Genomic DNA, 24,217 nt, shown 5'->3' on the forward strand with positions numbered 1-24,217 from the left:
GTCAGGTATCTGTATAGAAATGGGGTGTAGGCAGGGAAGTACTCAGGGAAGGGTTATCACTGGACGGACCAAAACGAGAGTAGGCCAGTGGAACAAACCAAGTCACTGGAGCCACCCAAAGGGTAAGGCCTACCCCTAGAAAAGGCATGTCAGCCTGGCATGAATGCAATCCTGGCTGATCACATTGGCTGGCCTCATTAAGGGCATTCTCTTGTACATTTAATGATAAGTCCCATACTGCTCCTACATTTTGTATGTACCTACCTAGCAACAACCCTGTCCTGACCACGACTCTGCCTCCTGTCTGTATCTACAGACCTGTTCTTTTGGCTCTGTATCCAGCCTCTATGTTTGTATTCACTGATATGGATCGTTCCACCTTCAGCCCCCACATTAATGTACGGTAACTTCACACATGGCCCAAAATGATCCATTTTCGGGACTTAGGATATTATGTTAGAGGCATTTTAATATGGTAAACCAAGCCCCATCAAATACAGTATAAAAATATTTGGTTGCCTTTTATCTTACAAATATATCTAAATGCAACATTTTGATAAATAGGGAGTGCTGTTTTAACAACAAAATGAAAGTCAATGTAACAAGTAGATTGTTTCCATTATGCATCTGGTTCATTTTAATTGTTTGCCTTTAACTTGTTTCAGGAGTATGTTAAAAAACATCATGTAAAACTTTTTGTGTACTGAATATTCTCATACAGAATTATAAAGAATCATTCTTCCATCAGTATGTCCTTTAAATGACATGTTTTATTGCAGACTCACTATATCTTCTTTTTTATGTTTTCTCTTAGTGGTAGAAGCATTTTTTTTAAATGGCGAGACAGAACAGTATCTAGAAGTTGAGCTTTGTCCGTAAGTACTACTTATTTTGTTATCTTTATGTTTTGAAATGTGTCGATGCAATCTTATTTTAATCCTTACTAATCCACTTTAATCCTACAAGAGATCTTTAAAAACTCTGTAGACAAAAGGACATAACAACTGACATATCAATATTTTCCTCTCCAGGAAAAGGACCCAGATCATTGCTTTATATATTTGGCATATTATTGGGATTTACGTTGTCCGTTTGACTTTGACAGCTTTTAAAGAGCTTGGGTGTATATCTTATTGTGTCCTCTAATGCGTTTTACATACAGTTTTGTCTTTTTAAGAACAAATTAATGGGAACGGAAAATATTTATGGGAAGAGGCATTAATTTAGATTTCATCAGACCTTTCACAGGATTACAATAATATCCTTCCAATGGCACTGACCAAGGCAAACTGAGTCCCGATAGAAAGGCATTTAATTGATGCTTTCTTATGGGGAAGTTTAGATGCATGCACAGTGCATGCCGTGAATGAGCATCAGGTCCCCAATGCTCCTTTATGAGGAGCCCCTTATTGGATAATGCCTCCTCAGGGATTTTGCAGGAGGGGGAGAGATAAGCAGCACTGAGGGGGCCTTGGCACTGGAAAAAGATGAGTAGAATCAACATTTTTTTTTTTTTTTTATCACAAATGGGGGGGGGGGGGGGAGGGGCTGTATTTTACTAAGGACAGAGAAATTAAAGTGTTAGGAATACAGAAATTCCATTAACATTAGGTTCTTTCATGTAAAAACAAAAACATGAATGAAACTATTTGGTTAAGTATAAAGAATCTTGCTGCAGCTTCATTTGGTTTGCAGAGTTGTTATATACACCATAAAACCTTGGTGAGCAAGGATTAATGGCATTTTTAGTGTTTTATCATCAAGAAAAGTGGGAGGACCAGGCCTGCCACTGTGTGGCCCCTGAATTAGCTACAAGTTTGTATCAAGTGGAATACATTTGTGGGAATTATCTATTGGGTTCTCCATATTGCATTGAAACATATTGAAGTGGCCTTCATATTGACTGTTTTACCATATATTGCTACATTTTCCATTTTTATTTTTAAGCGCTACATATTATTTTTCTTCATTGTTTCTTTAAAGTAGTAGGGGTGCAGTTGTTTTGATTAGATACAGTTGCAAGAAAAAGTACACAAATTGGTCATAAAATGCGATCTGATCATCATCTAAGTCACAACAATAGACAATCTCAGTCTGCTTAAACTAATAACACACAGAATGAAATGTTGCCATGTTTTTATTGAACACACCATGTAAACATTCACAGTGCAGGTGGAAAAAGTATGTGAACCCCTAGACTTATGACATCTCCAAGAGCTAATTGGAGTGAGTTGTCAGCCAACTGGAGTCCAATCAATGAGATGAGATTGGAGGTGTTGGTTACAGCTGATCTGCCCTATAAAAAGCACACACCAGTTCTGGGTTTGCTTTTCACAAGAAGCATTGCCTGATGTGAACGATGCCTCGCACGTCAGTCCACGGTAAGACAAATTGTCTATAAATGGAGAAAGTTCAGCACTGCTGCTACTCTCCCTAGGAGTGGCCGTCCTGTAAAGATGACTGCAAGAGCACAGCGCAGACTGCTCAATGAGGTGAAGAAGAATCATAGAGTGTCAGCTAAAGACTTACAAAAGTCACTGGCAAATGCTAACATCCCTGTTAGCGAATCTACAATACGTAAAACACTAAACAAGACTGTATTTCATGGGAGGATACCACAGAGGAAGCCACTGCTGTCCAAACAAAACATTGCTGCACGTTTACAGTTTGCACAAGAGCACCTGGATGTTCCACAGCAGTACTGGCAAAATAGTCTGTGGACAGATGAAACCAAAGTTGAGTTGCTCGGAAGAAACACACAACACTATGTGTGGCGAAAAAGAGGCACAGCACACCAACATCAAAACCTCATCCCAACTGTGAAGTATGGTGGTGGGAGCATCATGGTTTGCGGCTGCTTTGCTGCGTTAGGGCCTGGACGGATTGCTATCATCGAAGGAAAAAGGAATTCTCAAGTTTGTCAAGACATTTTGCAGGAGAAATTAAGGCCATCTGTCTACCAGCTGAAGCTCAACAGAAGATGGGTGTTGCAACAGAACAATTACCCAAAGCATAGAAGTAAATCAACAACAGAATGGCTTAAACAGAAGAAAATACGCCTTCTGAAGTGGCCCAGTCAGAGTCCTGACCTCAACCCAAGTGAGATACTGTGGCATGACCTCAAGAAAGTGGTTCACACCAGACATCCCAAGAATATTGCTGAACTGAAACAGTTCTGTAAAGAGGAATGGTCAAGAATTACTCCTGACAGTTGTTTACATGGTGTGTTCAATAAAAACATGGCAACATTTCATTCTTTGTGTGTTATTAGTTTAAGCAGACTGTGATTGTCTATTGTTGTGACTTAGATGATGATGATCAGATCACATTTTATGACCAATTTGTGCAGAAATCCATAACATTCCAAAGGGTTCACATACTTTTTCTTGAAACTGTATATACTTGTGTATGATGTATGGGGATAGGTAGCTGCAGGTGCATATGTGTTAATGACAAATACAGAAAATTCACATTTTGCTAGATTTAGATAGATTATGTCCTATTTTCTCCAGCATGAAAAAGACTTTTGAGCAGAAGAAACAGTTGTTAGTTTAACAGCTACTTTACAGCAGCTCAGTGTTGGCAATGTATCTGTGTCTTTCTGCAGGTGCTATGTTTGCTCAGTGTGAAAATAATCATACCTGCAGTACGTGCTACTTCTCTCAGCCACATACTTTCGCTACTTACACTACAAAATGACTGAAGTATATACTGCTGTGCATTTTTATTTTGCAGGCATGGGCACCATTTGGTGTTGCTACTTTCGCAACGCAGAAATATTTGGAAGGTAAGTGAGGGTAATAGCTTTCCTGAAGTCTCAAATCCTGCTGAGCAGCCTTAAATGAGGATCATAAACATTTAAACAGCAGAAAATCAGATCCTCAATCCCGCATTGCAGAACATAAAATGAGCTACCTGGAGAACCCTCCCTTCTCTTTTTCTGTTCCTTCCTTTTTTTTTTTTTTTTAGTTCTCTGCCAAGCTGCCGTAAAATGGAATTTCTAATTAAAGCTGGCATCTTCTTCACAACACAGTTGACGACAATAAAACAGGAGGGCGGGAGAAGATTAGGGATATTAAAGTTTAGAAACCTGTTTTTTTCTTTTTTTTCATCCATTTTCTTTCTCTCTCTCTATCTATCTCTCTCTCTCTTTTTTTTTTTCTACTTTATGAATAATTAGAGGTGATTTGCCAAATTTAGAACTCATATGCACTGTACCGCTCTTGGCTTCATCACAAGATGATTATATCTAATTGATAATTTGAACAGAGTGTTAAGTACATCTGTAAAACACTATACATAATGAGTGCCTGACAAGCGTTGGCTGAAAGTTAAGTGAACTGTCAGAGTGGCCTTTTTGCAATCGGTGGGTTAAAGTGACAGTAAAGACTTATTATTATTATTATTATTATTATTATTATTATTATTACTACTTCATTAAGAAAGCAATAATCAGAATCACATTTTTAATCCCACCCTAGTATTTTTGAGAGAAACTCAATATTTTTTTGTGGCAGTATCTCATCCTGTTTGTGATATTGTAACCTGTCTTGCTGACTAAAACTAGGTTCTCGAGTTCAATGATGAACCCAGCCATAGAGACAGCCCTAGTCCAGGCTTTCTTTCAATGTACCATATTTGCACATAGGCGTGCACAACCTGTTGCATTACGGTGTGCACCCTAAAGCACAAACACACACGCCGCGTGTATATGTATTTTTATATACACATATACACACACATACATATATACATATATATATATATATATATATATATATGGTGCAGTGTGTGTAATTGTGAAGGGTGCAGTGTGTGTGATTGTTAGGGGTGCAGTGTGTGTAATTGTGAAGGATGCAGTGTGTGTGGGGTACAGTGTGTATGATTGTGGGGGGTACAGTGTGTGTAATTGTAAGGGGTACAGTGTGTGTAATTGTGTGGGATGCAGTGTGTGGGGTACAGTGTGTATGATTGTGAGGGGTGCACTGTGTGGGTGACAGGGGTTAGGGGGGTGGAGGGGCAGCCACAGGGGTTGGGGTAGAGGGGCAGCCACAGGGGGTAGAGGGGCAGTGACAGGGGGTAGGGGTGTAGAGGGGCAGTGACAGGGGTTAGGGGGAGTAGAGGGGTAGTGACATGGGGTGGGGGGGAGTGGAGGGCGTGACAGGGGTTGGGGGGTGGAGAGGCAGTGACAAGGGTTAGGGGTAGAGGGGTAGTGACAGGGGTTAGGGGGTAGAGGGGCAGTGACTGGGTAGGGGGGAGTGGAGGGGCAGTGACAGGTGTTAGGGGGGTAGAGGGGTAGTGACAGGGTCTAGGGGGGTAGAGGGGTACTGACAGGGGTTAGGGGGGGTAGAAGGGTACTGACACAGGTTATGGGGGTAGAGGGGCAGTGACGGGGTGGGGGGAGTGGAGGGGCAGTGACAGGGGTTGGGGGGGTAGAGGGGCAGTTACAGGGGTTGGGGGGTAGAGGGGCAGTGACGGGGTTAGGGGGGTAGAGGGGCAGTGACAGGGGTTAGGGGGGGTAGAGGGGCAGTGACAAGGGTAAGGGGGTAGAGGGGCAGTGACAAGGTTTAGGGGGGTGGGGGGTAGAGGAGCAGTGACAGGGGTTAGGGGTTAGAGGGGCAGTGACAGGGGTTGGGGGGTAGAGGGGCAGTGACGGGTTATGGGGGGTAGAGGGGTAGTGACAGGGGTTATGGGGGGTAGGAGGGTAGTGACAGGGGTTGGGGGGGTAGAGGGGTAGTGACAAGGGTGAGGGGGTAGAGGGGCAGTGACAGCGGTTAGGGGGGTAGAGCGGCAGTAACAGAGGTTAGGGGGGTAGAGGGGCAGTGACTGGGTAGGGGGGAGTGGAGGGGCAGTGACAGGGGTTAGGGGGGAGTGGAGGGGCAGTGACAGGGGGTGGGGGGAGTGGAGGGGCAGTGACAGGGGTTAGGGGGAGTGGAGGGGAAGTGACAGGATTTGGGGTGGTGGAGGGGCAGTGACAGGGGTTAGGGGGGGTAGAGGGGTAGTGACAGGGGTTAGGGGGGTAGAGGTGCAGTGGCAGGGGGGTAGAGGGGCAGTTAGTGACAGGGGGTGGAGGGGCAGTGAGTGACAGGGGGCAGAGGGGGGGTTTATAAATACCTGCCCTGGTGGTCCAGTGGGTGCCCTCGCTCTTCAGTCTGCAGCATCCGCCGGGAGTGAGCTGCAGACCACATGGTGAGTCTTGCGATCTCCAGGCAGAGCATTGCCGCGGTAACGCTCTGACAGGCTGGAGATCGCGAGACACCTCAGTCTGCAGCTCACTCCCGGCGGATGCTGCAGACTGAGGCTAGATCTCATGCACAGCAGACTGTCAGGAGGGGCCTCGCACCCGGCGGCATGGTGTGCGCACGCCTATGTATGTGCCTGCTGTCTATGCAAACTTGTTTTTCCTTCAAAAAGACCATTAATTCACTGAACTGGTGACAGCAAATGAAAATGTATAGTAAAGTCAGTATCTCTCTGGAAATGTACGGTTTGTACACTGATCCCAGATGTAAAAAAAAAAACTGTATGCTTGACTGTACATTTGAAGGGATTATTTATTATTATATAGCTACCTCTGCTTCCCCTCCCCACCTCAGCATGGAAAGGGTTAAGCATTTCTTTGTTTACTCATCTTATAACAGCGCCCATCTCCCTCTGTGCTGGGTCAGCGCTATGCCTTCTCCAAAGTTATCCGATGGGTGGCCTAATGCGAGAGCGCATTAAGCACCTTCACATAGGAAAGCATTGCTTCAGTGCTTTCCTATGGGGATTTTACGGACACAGTATCAGTTAGCTGACCAAAAGTCGATTAACCACCAGGAAGTATCAATAGTGGCTGTCTGACAGCCACGAAAGGCAGGCTTAGTCCTGCAATGTAATCATTCCTGTTTCTCTAAAACTACAATGATTTACATTGCAGGACTAGGGGGGCAGGGACATTGCACCCAGACCACTTCAATCAGCTGAATTGGTCTGAGTGCCTATAGTGCCCCTTTAAGCCCTTAAGGACCAAACTTCTGGAATAAAAGGGAATCGTGACATGTCACACATGTCATGTGTACTTAAGGGGTTAAAGTTAGTCATATAGCATGTGTTTGCATATACATGTGTTGAAGTAAAAAATTAGGAAGAGAGCTCCCAACAATAACAGCTAAAATCGGGCAATACTGCCTATATCACCGCACTCACAGTGTTTTGGGGGACCCCCTTGTTACCAAGACTAAGATGGGACACAAAACCAAGAAGCCCAGACCAGACAAGCCCAGGGCAAGGCTAACAATCGGCGATCTGTGGCGGCAAGCACATGGTGCCACTGGGCCCAAGATGACCATCCTCTCAGGAGGCTGCTCGGATTTTCCCAATGACAACTCATTTGGAGCCGAAGCTGAGTACCCACTGGCACCATTAAGACTTCAACGGAGAGCAGAGGGCCCAGACACATCTCCGGTGACAAAGTCAATACTACAGGAGATGCTGGCTGAACTTCAGAGAAATATCTCGGCGGACATAGCAACAATCTGCGGGGACCTGCAGGGGCCTCACAAGCCACGTGGGGACACTCAAATTAACTACAACCGAGAGCACCAAACACATAAAGTCGCTCCAGCAAGCAGTGCAGGAACTCCACGAGCGCCGGTTCGCTGCTCAGGAAGACTCCTGGTGCCAAAATAATCTAAAGGAGCGTGGTGTACGGGAGGAGATCCCTGACACGCCTTACTACAACCCCGACAGGCTAAAGCAGTGATGATTGAAGGACTATTCTACATACCTAAACCCCTTAAAGCCCCGAACACAGCCTCCAGGGACCTGGTGGTCCGCTTCAGAAATGGATACAGTGATATCCCTGCTCTTCCTGCAAAGTATTTCCTATGTGAGGGTCTGTTAGTGGGCAAATAGGAAGTGATCCCTTCCACTTCCTTTCCAGCCTCACACACAGACACTAGAGGATCGGGGCAGCACTGAGTTTTACACCCTCTATAACTGTCCCTGCAGCTCTCCTATCTGAAGGTGGCTGGGCTATAGAGGACACTGACCGAGGGTTCTGGTACTTTTCTCTCCCGGTCAGCCCACTTAGCTCCGAAAAGACACAATATAAGTGCTGTACATAGACAACTACAAAAGGACAGGCACATGTAGGCAGACAAAATGACCCTGGTGTAAGATGGTTATTTGAACTGCTTTTTACACATGCTTTGGTTTAACCTGGTGGGTGTGTTTTTGAATGTATATTACTTTGCTAAATTGAGCATTGTTAGGAATTCAAAGTGAATTTCAAAAAGACCAAAGTAGGTGCACTGGATGTACATCTGACTTGGAGGATTTTTCCAGTTTGTCTATATTGGCATTAAATTTGAGTCACTGTAAATTAATTTAGAATTCTAGACAATTCTCACTTTATTAAATATCCATGTATATATATGAATATAGTTTCACAGTAAATATTCTATATGCAGCATGTAAAAAAACAATAATGTGTGAATGAAATAAGTTTAACGTATGCGTTATGCATTTACATTCTGCATAATGTATTATATAGAGGCTTTTTTTTTATCTTGCTGTGTCATTCTGTGAAGCTCGTTTTTCAAAGTGTCTAAAATATCTGCCTTTTTGTTGAATAACTCCTTTGCAAGAACAAATTAATGAATCTTATTTTCTTTCACAAGATCAGTAAGGACCAGAAATAAACAGACATTTCTGGATTTTATTTGTTTCACATTTTTACATTAATACTTAATAGTAATTTTTAAGACCTTGCTATTGGTTAATTCATGTATAAACAGACCACAGACATATAAAAGTATACTCCTATGTGTGTGCAAAAAAAGATAAACCCTAAATATATTGAATTGATATTTGTTTCGCAATACATTGGGGAAAAATAAAAATAAATAAATATTACAAGTTCTTTATCTCCCTGTCCCCTTGGCAGCATATGAGTAATGGGAGAAGGGGAGAGTGAGTGAATGACTATTATTTGTAGCAAAATGACAGATCGCTTCCTACCTCTACTCTGATGCTTGTCTCAATTGTGGCATTTAATTTTGGAAACACTTTATTATTCACAATAAGTTTATATCCCTGTGCATTACAGGAAATAGTTAATGGAATGAAAGCATTGCTGTGAAGGGACCAAGGGACAGTGGCTCTGCCACCTGAAATTAACATTTCTCCTATTGTTTCCCATTTTCTCCTTTTTCAGAATCTGTTTTTCTTTCCTTCATTTCTGCTATAATTCCTTTTAACCCCTTAAGGACCAAACTTCTGGAATAAAAGGGAATCATGACATGTCACACATGTCATGTGTCCTTAAGGGGTTAAAACATACTAGAAAATCTCTTTGAATTAAAATATTTTCTTTGATTCCCTTTCTTCTGGTCCTTCTCTTTCTAGACCTAAAGTCGACATTGAAGTATGTTTATTGGATGCAGGGTGATTTGCACCATTCTGTTTAGATACAGACATGTTATTGGTCACTGTTCGTTTATATCAGCCCTTGTCATATGTTATCTTGCACTTTACTATGTGGCACCCTATTTGTGTTCGAGATACAACTTGTTCGGCTTCAGTGGGATATTAAATGGGCTACTTCCAGATGTCACACCTTGTATCTAGTAACGTTGTCATTTCTAATGCATATATCCTTTTCTTTACTATGGGAAAACATCAATAAACTAGAGTTATTATGCAAAAAAACAAATAACAAAACATAAGAGAAAGGAGGGACTACTTTGACAAGCTTAAGGCATTAACGTATCAAGATTGAATCAAGATTGCCATTGTCTCTGCTTCTCAATATTGCCAAGCGTAGGAAAAATACATAAAGCAACGCAGCCCATTCTTTCTCTTATATTTTAAAGAGAAATAGATTAGAGATGAAGAAAAAATGAACAGATTCTAAAAAGAGGGAGAGAAGAGGAAACAATAAGAGAAAGACAAGTATAAGGTGATAGAGCCACTTAAAAGACTGATACTTTACAGTGAAAATATATCCGGATGTACCATACCTCTGATAAATGTGCAAGTCTAAAGGAGGCCATCACTAAAATATTTAATTCTCAATATAGTAAATGTAAAGGATCCTGCTATCCGTGCAGCACTGATCATTGTAGCGTCTTCCGAAATCCAAGCTGAAAAAAGTGAAGTAGTGATTATAGCTCCCAATTCCCCAAACATGAGTCGAGACTTCATGAAGGGGTAAAACAAATGTGTTTATTGATGGCCAAACTCAGCCCTTTTATGATGGTCTTCCAGCAAGGACACTCCCACATGGGACCTTGTGGAAGACTGAAACAGAATATACAGAACCAATCACTGTACTTTACAAATATTACACACACCCACAGGAAGAGTGTAACCCCTCCTCTCTATCCTGGAGATAATTAACTTAAGTGGTTGCAGAACCTAATTATCTCCTGGCAGAGAGAAACATGTGCTTTTTACCTTTTAACAAAACTGTATTAAAATCAATAACTCATGTTTCGCTGAACGTAGTCCCCATGTTTCACACCCCCCCAGATAGCTTGGATCTGAGCGCATATTATAGGCGAATAGCACTCAGATCCCACGAACACAGTTCTCAAAAACGTCGACTGAAGTTTGGCTTTCACCGGCTGTTCGCGTGTTTGTAGTCGACAGCATTATCCTGGCTGTACTGGAAGTTAAACTGCACAAACCAACCTAAGAATGCACCAGGGGAAATGTAAAATCCAAGCAACTAAGGCAAATGGTGTGATCCAGGGACAAAGGGCTCTGTCCCAAATGCCTTAAGACTCCATAACTTAAAGGGCCAGCATCCCAGGGTAAGAGGCTAACAATCCGGCTCCTCCAAGCGATAGGGGGGTAGGGCAGTTTGTCACATGCAGACCCAGTGACAAAAGCCATTTTGTCACAGTAAAATAATCTAATATATGAAATCTTGTATAATATGAGCAAGTAGATGGGCATGCAATGCATTGGCGGTTTCTCTTCTCAAAAACAAGTTGACCTAATGAGCTTTTCTGATAGCATATTTCAATGTTGCACTAATGATACCTTTTATGAGACTCTAGAACACCGAAGTATAAACACAGATGGACCTGTGTTACTGCCAGCAGCATTTTGTCATTTAAATGTATATATATCGCAGAATCCTGCTACAGGGAAACGTGTTCTATCTATATAGGTCGCAGTCTTTCCAGCTTCTTTGCACTGAACCAAGACAATCTGTAACACCTCTCTAATTTCCTCTTTTACTTCATGCACAGGATTGTCTACCATTGTCTCTGAAAGTGTCCAGGACAGACACAAGATGGAAAGGCACTGCAGTTCTCCCTTGGGATTATTTCCCTCCTTCAGTAGACAAATTCAATGCTTATGCAATCCATGGCTCACAGTCAGAGAGAACATATGAAGCACTTTATCCTGTTCCAGAAAATGAAGTGCAAGCCAGACAGCAGCCTGATTTGTAAGTGTAACAGCAACAATACTGCTTTAGAAAAAATAATGATGTGTAGCGTTCCTTTATGGTATTTAAAGGTAAACTGTCACAGCACATATTAATACTTAATGCTGCAAACACAATCTCTAAAATAAAGTTTGTTTTGTTAGTTTTATATTGAAATTTCCCCTAAAGCTACTTTTCTGCAGAGGCTGCCATTTTGTCAGCCAGTTTTGACAGAACAACGTTAATTCAATGGATGGACACGTTAGGAGCAGTTTTACATTTAAGGTTTAATCCAACTACCATCACCACTTCAGTGATTTGAAGTGGTTATGGTGGTAGGAGTCAGCATGTGCAGTGTTTGAGCTTGAAACACTGCACAAACTGATATATTGAAGGCTAATTGCACCCCTAGCACATGTGACATTGGCAGCCCAGAACTGCATGCTGCCGACAGACATAAAAAACTTCCCCTTGCAGACAGAGCGCTTGCAAGGGGAAGCTAGCTCATGCTTCCACATTGCACTCCAAGCCCTTTACTTTAAAGTAACACTATAGGGTCAGAAACACAAATGTATTCCTGACCCTATAGTTTTAAAACCACCATCTAGCCCCCCTATCCCATCACCTCCTTGCCCTCCTAAATATAATAAAATCTTACTTCTATTCAAGTCTGCAGCTACTGGATCTGCCCCTGACTGCCTGCTTGGCTGACACCATAATAAGTGATTCTCTGAGCCAGTCACTATGCCTTCCAATAGGATTGGCTGAGGCTGTCAAGGAGGCAGATCAGGGGCAGAGCCAGCACAAGCCAAACACAGCCCTGGCCAATTAGCATCTCCTCATAGAGATGCCTTGAATCAATGCATTTCTATGAGGAAAGTTCAGTGTCTCCATGCAGAGGGTTGAGACACTGAATGGCAGGAATGGCTGACAGGAATGGCTGTAGCACCTCTAGTAGCCATGCAAGGAGTGGCTGTAGTGTCTGAAAAGGCAGTGTTTACTGCATAAATCTTGATGGGAATGATTATGCTCACCAGAACAAATACAATAAGTATTGTCCCTATAGTGTCTTTTTTTTTATTTATTTTTTTAAAAACCTCCCTCTCTTCACTTCACTCCCTCCCATCTCCGGCCTCGAACAAACACATGTACTCTGAGCTGGCGCAATAGTCCAATGATTGGATCGTGTTCAACCCCAGTGACATCAGAGGGTGGCGTGAACAAGCAAATCCAAGAGCGTCAACCAGTGTTAGATTCCAAGTTGGTAAAAAAAAATATTTGCAGGATTTACTGCAAATTGAGAGGGGAGCCTTCCAAGTAGTTCCCATTTGGGCATATTAGACAGGAAAGCCCCCCCCCCTCTCCTTAAAAAGATTATTGTAAACCTTTAAATCATCACGCACAATGATTTTATATGCATACTCTGGAACAGTTGAGCTCTCTTTAGGCAAACTGTTGTGAGAGTTTTCTCACTTTATATGTAACACAGTGCATGACATATTTATGTGTGAATGTGCATTACAACCACACTGTTGACAGAAGGGCCTCTGGCTTATGCAGCTTTAGGTATATGTTTATCTATAAAGCCTATTGAACATGTCACTTAGGATACTTTATTATTTTGTGATAACACATTTTTGTGACAGTTTTTCTTTAAAGGTACAATTTGTACCTCAATAACTTGAATGTACAGTACAGGCAAATGCAAATGAGTCTTTGAAAACCTTCTGTAAATTAATCCTTTACTCGCTCCTTCCTTTATAATTGAAGATGCCTACCAAGTCTGATTTTGCTGCCAGTGTAGTAAATAATTAAGAATTAATTTGCAAAGTAATGTTCCTAGTAACAGTAGCCATTGGTGACTCTTGACCCGATGACAATTTAAATGGAACTCCCACTTTGATTATAGAGAGAGTAACCATTTAGCTGACATGTAACCCCATAAGGAAACCATGGAGTGGCCTACCAGAGTGTCATTAAAGGGCTACTCTAATTTTAAAACGTTTTTAAATAAAAAGCTTTTTTTGGATGGAGTAACCTTTGCTGGCATGATACCCCCCTTCCCCCTTATAATAAATAAAAGTAAACTTAAGAGCAATCCTGCTCTGTGGCCTTGGATTTCTGCAGCCCAATCCCCCTTCCCTGATGTCACTTTTCCTCACTGCAAAGGAGCCTAGGATGTGTCACCGGCAGGACTGTCGTGGAGTGTCACAGAGGGAAGAGGGGATGCCTCTATGGCTTGTCTGTCGCCAGTATTATATGCATGCTGATGATGGATGCAATCTATGCACATAATTAACATTAGCAGCCCATAACTCTTGTTTCAGATTGGTAATAATGTTGTCTAGGGTGAACTTACATCTCCAGATGCATAGTTCGTTACACAGCTGAATGTGCAACATTATCTCTAAAGTGTTGATGGAACCTGGATTAATCCTTTAAGCATTATTTATTGGAGTTTGACTGTGTGAATATGTTTATTGGTCAAGTATCTCAGGTTCACTAGAGAACTTTGTGTAAGTACTCCCCCCTCACCTTGAGTAGATAGCACTAGTAATCTGCTGTCTTGGTGAGTGAATTTTTTCTAAAGACCTTATTTGTGAATTATCCAGTATTTTAAAGGAGCACTATAGGATCAGGAACACAAACATGTATTCCTGGCCCTTTAGGGTTAAAACCACTATCTAGCCTCCCTTTCCCACTCATGCCTCCCTAAAAATAGTAAAATCTTACTTGTATTCAAGCCTGAAGCTGTAACTGTGCATGTTGTTTGCCTCATAAAAACAAGCTTTCTGCTGACATCATCAGAAGTGGTGGCCTGATCCAATCACAATGCTTCCCCATAGGATTGGCTGAGACTGACAAAGAGGCAGATGAGGGGCAGTGCCAGCACAGCCCTGGCCAATCAGCATCTCCTCATGGAGATTAATTGAATCAATGAATCTCTATGAGGAAAGTTCAGTGTCTGCATGCAGAGGGAGGAGACACTGAATGTTTGGATGCATTTTGGGCAGCCATGATCCAGGAAGGATCTCTAACAGCCATCTGAGGAGTGGCCAGTGAAGTTATCACTAGGCTGTAATGTAAACAATGCATTTTCTCTGAAAAGATAGTGTTTACAGAAAAAAGACTGAAGGTAATGATTCTACTCACCAGAACAAATTAAATAAGCTGTAGTTGTTTTGGTGACTATAGTGTCCCTTTAATGAGTTTACTTTTTAAGCTGGTATTATGTAAGTGCTCCACTTTAATTTTAGTAAATCTAGGCTTGATGGGTTAAAAAATTACTTGCAACTGGCACTTTATTAATTATTCTGCAGTAAATCTCTCTCTCTCTCTCCCAGTTTCTTCTTTCATCATTTTAATTCAAAATATAGGTCAAGTGACTATCTAGAAGTTTTCATCATGCATCTTATGAAAACATTTTGGGCTAACATTTACTCTTTTTTTTTTTTTTATAATAAAAACCTGTGTAAATAGCATGAGAATAATAAATGAGCCAGACTAGATGAATGTGACTTGTAAATTAATTAATGCCTGTCACCTAAGGGTGATTTATTATTGGAGAACCTGACTGTGTTTATACTTTGCTAAGTAAGTATGAATAAGTCATATTTTTTAGGGTTTTGTCACACATTAACCTACCATCTAAGATATTTTATTATTTTTTTATGGACAGAGCAGTGGGAATCAGGACACCTGTTTTGTTAAAGGGTTTATTCCAAAACGTTGAAGTTAAACACTTCAAATGACTGTCTGGGTTAACAAGGGATGGGAAAATGTAGTTAAAATGTTTTTCCTAACCCAAATTTCGATAGAAGTTATGATCTCAGTAATCTTTATGTTGCTTTATACATGCAGGGTATGTATGAAGATAATTGCATTGGTGTTATATATGTGAACAAAAAAGGGATACTTTTGTAACTTTATAGTCTCATTGTTTGCAGTATCCATTCTCTTTGTGCACAGTGAAGATATCAGAATGAAAGAGCAGAGAATTCAGGGGCAATAATGTTCTCTAAATAAACATCTCACTGCTGCATTGGAGATCCTGTTTTGATTGTAGTGAATTAAAAAAAAAATTAGACCCACAAAAGGAATCCATTTGAAAATTATTCCAAGTGAACATAAAAAGTGAGCATGGGGGTGTGGTCTCGCAGCCATCTTGAATGGCAGCATAATCTGAGAGCTCCCGCACATCCACCTGCAATCACGCACTTGTAAGCCGCGTCACAACTCCAAATCCCTGTGGCAACACTCCTAGATGTTATGCCTTGGCTCTGGGGCTAAACCACGCCGGCAGTGCCAAGAGATATCACAATCCGCTTCCACTTCTATGCCACGAAGGAAGCCATCCTAAAATACAACTGGGACCATGAGCTCACCTATCAAGGAGTCACACTTTCACTGTTACAGGACATAGCTCCAAGCACACTGCAAAGAAGACACCAATGGAAACCTTTAGCAGATTTACTCAGACACCACAAGATCAGATTTACCTGGGGGCATCCCTTCAAGGTAGTGGCTTTCCAGGCGTGTAGAACCTACCTACCAGGTAACGATCTAGCAAAGTTCCTCCGAGATTTCACTATCACCCCTCCAGCGGATGTTGCATTGCCGGGACCCTCACGACCAGGCCTCACGACTCTCCCAAGGGACTGGTGTGAAGCTGTGGAAGCAGCAGGATGAGACACCTGAAAATCCGGCCAGCACAGCTGCATTGATCCAAAGACACTTAAAAATGGTTCACACATGGGGGGGGGTCAGCTGGGTGATAGCGCTGAGGGGATAGATATCTCCAACCTAATCATTAAGGAGGAAACTGGCACTATAGCAAGGGGGTGCACTGCTCAGAGCAGGGTGGGGGGGGTTAGGGTAGGTAGGTGGTAACAGCAGTCCCTGGCTGGCACCTTTGAAGTAGATCCCACAACCCTGGCTTGCCTAACTGGGCATCGCCGCCCTGAGCTATTGAGGTTCCCTGGTTGTTTGATGGCCTCCTCCAAGGGCACATCCCATGCCAAACCTCAGTGCCTAACTACTATTAGGATGAAAAGAACAAATGACAAAAAAACTAAAAATTATTATTATACATTTTAAAAACAAAAAAAAATAAAAAAAACGTTATAATACCCTAAAAATGCAAAAAAATACATTTAAAAAACTTGATAATATGCATATCACATTACAATGACAAATGCATCACTGGGCCCATCACGCAGGACAGGGTAGGGGATGCTCCCTACTAATGAATTCAGAGGAGGCGCTCCACAGGGTTCCCACACAGGCTCCGCACACCACGGTTTCATACCGGCGACATGAGCATTATATGGGCTCCACTATGGGACCGGGGTGGGGCAAGCCTCTTATCCAAGAAACCGCACACTTCCCGTAGTCAGACATAAAGAGGGAGGGATGGGGAGGGGAACACTGGGGAATAAGGTATAACACCCAGCCTGACAACAAATGTTGTCTCCTTTAATGTTTATGTAAATGTTGCACAATGAAGAACAGTATATGTGCGGTGAGTCGCCAACCCTGGGGGGTGAACATGTGTTTGCACTTACGTTGGAACCACTCTTACAGGCGATAAGGAAGCGCCAGAACATACAGGGGGTGGCGGTGATGGGGCGACCATTTACGGTATCAGTGTACGATGATGATGGCCTACTATCCCTCAATAACCCATTAAGCTCCCTACTACACTTAAAAACCTTACTAGACAGATATGGTGACCTGATGGGCTACAAAGTCAACTTAACTAAATCGGTAGCACTGCCCTTCACTCTCAAGTCCATCCGGCACTTATGCAAAGTCAATATCGCATAAAAATTAACACAGAGGAATTTACATACCTTGGTGTCTGCCTAACTGCAAACCCCACCAAGTTGTTCCATTGCAATTACACCCCACTGTTCCGAATCCTCAACAGGGAGTTGGAGCAATGGACAGATAAGCCAATTTCCTGGTTGGGATGCATACACTCGATTAAAATGAATATCTTACCATGATTGCTTTTCCTGTTTCAGGCCATGCCAGTGAGGGTCACCCGTTGTGACCTAGCTGGCATACAATGAGCAATCGATACATTCATCTGGCATAATAGGTGCCTGAAGGTAGCTCAGAACTACTGTACCGGCCTAAAACTAGGGGCGGACTGGTCTACCCCACCTATACCTGTACTACCTGGCAGCGCAGCTGACCCAGATCTTATTCTGTCACTCAACCCCTGAAAAAAGACGCTGGGTGGACCTCGAGTCCCTGATGACGGGGATGGACCTGCCCCAATTTTACAAAGGATTATGCTGAGGACCACAAACCCAGCTATCCTTAATTCCATTCAAATCTGGGACCAAACCCTCCTTTAACAAACTACCCTCTCCAATGACACCAGTGTTCAAAAACAGAGCTTTCCTGCCAGGGATGAGGGCAAGAAACTACAAGGGAATAGAGAACACAGGGCTCCAACTATATGTGCACCTCTACGTTAACAAAGAAATAGTCACATACGAACACCTAAAACATTAGCCCCGCTCAGATCGGGAGACTATTTTAGATATCTACAAATAACGGACTTCGCAAGGAGCGGAGAAGTACAGACGGCAGCAGCATCCCAAAAAACCACGTCAGCTCAGAAGTAGATGACAAAGGCACAATTTGCAATACCAACCAATGGGAAGCCGAAGGGAAAGGATTGGCAGGACATATGGGAGGCATGTACAAAAACTACTATATTTGTAACACTCCAAGAGCAGTTACACAGAACACTATTTAGATGGTATACGACCCCAGTAAAACAATATCAGATGAAAATAAATCCCTCTGGTGCATGCTGGCACCTATGTGGTGAGAAAGGCATGTATATCCACATGTGGTGGGGGTGCTCAAGGGTGGCAGAATACTGGCAGATTTGAGCTCCCAGATCCTACAGAGGAAAATAAAACAAGACCCATGGGCATGCCTGCTATTTAGGCCATCAGAAGGCCTGATTAAACCAGAGCAAAAACTCTTAAGCATGATAAATTTGGCGGCCTGCAGGGCAGTGGCACAAAAATGGGCTTGCCCCAGAATTAGACAAAGTTAGAGTGCCTTAGTATTAGACAAAATTAGAGACAACTACATCCTGGATAAGCTGACAGCACAGGTTAGAAACTCCTTAAATACTTTCAGCAAGGTATGGGATCTCTGGGAGCAGTATGACACACAGACTGCTACCCCGATTGGCGGGGGAGCAGGGGCCGAACTCTCTGGTAGGGCACAGTGGCAAATACACAATACTCTCTAACTACTTAGTCCTGGGAACAAAATTCACAGTCATTGCAAATCCAAATCAGGGGGACACGGACTCACAGACCAGAACGGTTCTCACTGTCTACGATATCTCAAGGTCCTGTGCACTGTCCCATATGAGAGCTCCTTAATAATCTTCAGTGAGATACTTATTTTTTCTATGTTTTATCACTCTGTTTAACATTTCTTTGTTTTACACCAACATTTTAAAAATAAAATTGTCAGAAAGGCAGAGCGTGGCATTGGGGCGACCCGACATAGTTCCATACGCTATATGTTACTCAGCTCAAACAAGAGTACAAGGTCACCCTCTACAACACTAATATAATGATGATATGCAATGTTCTTTATGTTCTATACCGTATCTAAGATGTACTACTCTGTGGAATGTAATGCTGGTATGTTACGATGTCCTAAAATGTACCAACTGAGTACTGTGTGATGAATCAAGTTGTACCAAATGCTATGGACATGTGTCTGCTGGAATGTAAATTCATAAAATTCAATTAAGCATTTTCCAGTCCATTCACCACTCATCTGCATCCCAAAATTGATATCCATTGCTCTTTCCCAGTTACCACTCATTCCACTACTTCACAATGGGTATAGAATAAAGCCCTCAAAATCCCAACTCTTTCCATATTCTTTTAAGTATGAACTCTACGCACCATGACAACTACAGCCTCTTGCAGTGTTTATGATGCCAGGAGTCCCACACATGTGGTAAGGAGAACCTATATAACTAGGGACCGGAACACAGGTTTGTATTCCCAACACTTTAGTGTTCCTTTAAGCAAATTCGGAAAATGTATTCCCAATGGGCCAAGTCATTTAGCTATTTGGAACATCTATCATACGTTTTTCAAGGAAACTCTAAGGAACAAAGGCATTTAAAATGTCTATATCTAGCATTAATAAAGAAGGTGATTTTTTTTATTAAAGCCGACAGAATAAAAGTTATATAAATGTATTTAACAGCTAAAGCAGGGGTGCCCAAAAGGTAGATCCCCAAATGTTTTAAAACTACAGCTTCCATAATGCTTTGCCATTCTAAAGGAATTCTAAAAGCATGCAAAGAATCATGGAAGTTGTTGTTCTACAACATCTGGGGATTTACCTTTTGGGCTCCCCTGAGCATTGGTTTTAAACAAATTTGCAGAGCGACCTAGTGAACTCACTTCACACTTTTTACCATTTTCCCCAGAAAATAAGACCGCGTCGCATATTAATTTTTGCTCCAAAAAAACCCGTACTAATAATTGTATTGGTTGGTGTATTTTGACAGTGAGAGACAGAATAACAAAAATAATCCCGAAAAAACACCCATGTCAAAAAAGTTATAAATTGATTTGCATGTCAATGAGTAAAATAAGTATTTGATCCCCTATCAATCAGCAAAGTTTCTGACTCCCAGGTGTTTTGTATACAGGTAACGAGCTGACATCTTAAAGGGAGTGCTCCTAATCTCAGCTTGTTACATGTATACAATACACCTGTCCACAGAAGCAATCCATCAATCATACTCCAAACTCTCCATCATGGCCAAGACCAAAGAGCTGCCAAGGATGTCCGGGACAAGATTTTAGACCTACACAAGGCTGGAATGGGCTACAAGACTAATGCCAAGCAGCTTGGTGAGAAGATGACAACAGTTGGTGCGATTTTTTGCAAATGGAAGAAACACAAAATAACTGTCAGTCTCCCTCAGTCTGGTCCTCCATGTGAGATCTCACCTCATGGAGTTACAATGATCAGGAGAATAGTGAGGAATCAGCCCAGAACTACACGGTAGCAGCTGGGACCATAGTCATCAAGAAAACAATTGGTAACACACTACACCGTGAAAGACTGAAATCCTGCAGCGCCCGCAAGGTCCCCCTGCTCAAAAAAGTGCATCTACAGGCTCGTCTGAAGTTTGCCAATGAACATATGAATGTTTCAGAGTAGAACTGGGTGAAAGTGTTGTTGTCAGATGAGACCATCTTCGCATCAACTCATATCACTGTGTTTGGAGGAGGAGGAATGCCGCCTATGACCCTAAGAACACTATCCCCACCGTCAACATGGAGGTGGAAACATTATGCTTTAGGGGTGTTTTTCTGCTAAGGGGACAGGACAACTGCACTGCATGAAAGGGACGATGGACAGGGCCATCTTGGGTGAGAACCTCCTTCCCCCGTGGATGGTTATTCCAGCATGACAATGACCCAAAACACACAGCCAAGGCAACAAAGGGGTGCCTCAAGAAGAAGCACATTAAGGTCCTGGAGTGGCCTAGCCAGTCTCCAGACCTTAACCCCATAGAAAATCTATGGAGGGAGCCAAACGTCCGCCTCAAAACCTTAATGACTTGGAGAGGATCTGCAAAGAGGAGTGGCACAAAATCCCTCTTGAGATGTGTGCAAACCTGGTGGCCAACTACAAGAAACAACCTCTGTGATTGCCAACAAGGATTTTGCTACCACGTACTAAGTCGAAGGGGTCAAACACTTATTTCACTCATTGACATGTAAATCAATGTAAAACTTTTTTGATATGCGTTTTTCTTTTTTTTTTTTTGGGGGGGGGGTTATTCTGTCTCTCACTGTTAAAATACACCTACCATTACAATTATAGACTGATACTTTCTTTGTCAGTGGGCAAACGTTCAAAATCAGCAGGGGATAAAATACTTTTTTCCATCACTGTTTTACATGTGGTCCTCACTTAACGATCGTAAAGCAAATTCAACAGCAAGTGAGGATGCACTAGCAAGCATGTGCAATAAAGCTGGTCTACATTTGGGGGAATCCCGCGAATCTATGTGCAGGGACACTTCCCCGAAAATGGATTAGCTTACTACTGCATGGAATCTCGTGAATTTATGTTTGGGGAAGATTTCCCAGACATAGACTAGCGAACTAGCGACGATCTCAACTAGGGCTTATTTTCGTGGTAATGCTTATATTACGAGCATCCCCTGAAAATAATCTAGGGCTTATTTAAGGGGATGTGTTATTTACGGGGAAAACCAGTACAGAGCAAGCGTTGAACATCCTGCCCTTAAAGGTGCTTCAGGCAGAGGTTAAACATATGTTTAAAGGTCCTGCTACATCCCCAGCATAAGCAATTTAGTCAATGTTCTGTTTATGATATGCTGGGAGCAGAATTGTCAGAAACTGTAATTCTCTCACCCCAGTTTTTCTTCCATTATATCGCTAATTGGAGCAGTGTTCCATTAATTGCTGCATGTGCAAGAAGTGTATATCTCGCTAATCTCAGACTGGACCATGGTATGAATGGTTTGTATTGCACAGTATGACACATCATTCACAGTGCAATAAATGTATTGAAAACATGATCTTTAAGCTGAAATCATAGGCAGATCAGATAATGTCTGTACATTTGTCGATCTTAAACCTACAGCAAGGACTTCACACTAGATACAAATCCTACAAATAAATATAGTGAGATTCTCACCTAAACAATCTTGTAAATGTTACAGCTTCTCCTAAGAAAAATAAAGGTCATTGACAGCCCCAATCATGCTACAGAGTGTGGAAGCTAAATTTATCATTTACTGTAACACATCTGTTGCACTGAGTGTCATATTTTCTCCATGGGGGAAATTGCCATGTTTATACAACAGATATGTAATGTCACCCAAGCTACCGATAACTCCATTGTGTAATGCTAAAGTCCAAATACTTGGTAGAAAGCATGAAAAAATCTACAATTACGGCCCAAAAGTGATTGTTGTAATCATGAAACCTGCAATCTTATAACTGCAGTTCTCTGCAGAAGTAACTTCGGTCATTCTTACTGTATGCTTGAATGAAGACGAAAACTGTGCTTGAGCATTTAAAAATTGTTTTATAACGGAGCTGATTTTCATTCTACTATATGAGTGTCTATTGTATTGTGTGTTTGTGTATGTTTGAAAAACTAGCTGTGTTTAGTACTTGCTGTGTTTAGTACGATCTTGCAAATGTAAAATAATAGATTATCGTAGCATACACCGAATTAACAGAATTTTTGAAAAGTTAATATTTTGTGAGCTTGTTTGTGCAGGGCTTTCTTCATCTCTTGTCTCTGGTAAATATATGTATGCCAATTACCTATCTAAATTTAATATTCTATCATTGTAAAGCACTGCGGAATATGTTGGTGCTATATGAATGCTGATCAAAATAATACTCTTTCAGGAAATCAAAATTCTAGAAAAATGTTCGGCAAGCATTCCCTCTAGGCATCTGGCAGGGTTAACAATGACTTCAGTTACATTTGTCCGTGTGACTCTTAATATTAGATATTTTCATTTAAAATTGGCTGAACTTTGAAAATGCTTTTCATGATAAATTGTATCTTTTCATTTGCTTGTGTGTGGCGAGCTGGAGGAAAAATAGAAGCATATCAGTAAAAGCATTACTTGCATGATAACACCCTCTTAATTTTTCTTATAAATTAGCAAAACCGTAACATACAGCATCTACACTACATTTTACAGTAATGGTTAAGAAGTATCATTTCCAGTTATAATACAAAGTGTAAAATAAAGTTATTGCATTTTTCGGTATATTAAAAGCAATTTTTTAGTGTTACCAATGAATATGAATGTCATCGAAATAGGATGCCAAGGGCATAAAATGTATTTTTACATGCCAAATAGTACTAACCAGTCAGATCCAATATGGAATTGTGATAATAGCCATGTGAAAATTGGTATTCTAAATGTGTTTAACAAAATTAAAAATGTTGCTCTTTCTATTCTTTGTTTTATAGTCACCGCTTGGAGTACTTCAGGCCTTTTAACTTCAGTGCATTGATGGGTGGAAAATGGAAACAGCCTCTCTCCAGCCTGTGGAAAATTTAACTTGTTTTAAGCTCTGCATTTATGCTTTAAATGTCTTCTAATTATTTTAATCAGCTCCTTTTTCAGAATGAGCGCAGAAAATCACACTAGAGCGTATCACAGATTTCTTTCTTTCTCTTTTTAATACAATCGGTGCGAGCTTTATAGTAAAATCTTCCAGCTGTAGAAACACAGCCACACCAATTTATAACCTTATTTCATATATATTTGTTTTTTAATTACCCTCTCTGATCATGTTTACTGAGCAGAAACCTTAAATCTTCATATTATTGGTTGGTAGTATGGTATCGTAATCAAATAATTATTTGACTTTGTGCTGACCCGTGACCGGACGGTAAAGGCATTAAATAATGCATGTGCAAAACGAAGATCATAGCCATAAGTATCAAAGTGCTGTTTTACTATACCTACCTACCTACAATGTCTGTACCTGATGAGCATCGATGGAGGACTCATTCTTTCCAAAAAGGCTCACTTGTCACTTACGCAAAAAGAAGTCATGCAGGTAAAATCTTGTCAAAGCAAAAATCAAAAATAAAGTTAAATATTTTAGGGGATACAAAGCATGTGTTACATCCACCTAGTGATGTATTGCATTAAAGTGTTTTTATTTTAATTTTACTCTTTAAACTTTCTGCTGAGCCTTTTTGAATGAA

At 41.5% G+C, this 24,217-nt stretch overlaps 1 protein-coding gene across 2 annotated transcripts in view; it reads left to right on the forward strand.

The window, feature by feature from the left end:
• LOC134614520 (UPF0462 protein C4orf33 homolog) overlaps nucleotides 1–24,177 on the forward strand; it is a 64,126-nt gene extending 39,949 nt beyond the window's left edge. For both annotated transcript variants that reach the window (XM_063458433.1, XM_063458432.1), the window contains exons 3-6: nucleotides 815–875; nucleotides 3,736–3,787; nucleotides 11,244–11,443; nucleotides 23,471–24,177. In XM_063458433.1, the coding sequence (XP_063314503.1) occupies nucleotides 815–875; nucleotides 3,736–3,787; nucleotides 11,244–11,443; nucleotides 23,471–23,561 (404 nt within the window). In that variant the 3' untranslated portion in view covers nucleotides 23,562–24,177. The remainder of the gene's footprint in view (nucleotides 1–814; nucleotides 876–3,735; nucleotides 3,788–11,243; nucleotides 11,444–23,470) is intronic.
• Nucleotides 24,178–24,217: the final 40 nt, after the last annotated feature.

The sequence above is a fragment of the Pelobates fuscus genome, chromosome 6 (genome assembly GCF_036172605.1).
Source record: "Pelobates fuscus isolate aPelFus1 chromosome 6, aPelFus1.pri, whole genome shotgun sequence".
Taxonomy (NCBI): domain Eukaryota; kingdom Metazoa; phylum Chordata; class Amphibia; order Anura; family Pelobatidae; genus Pelobates; species Pelobates fuscus.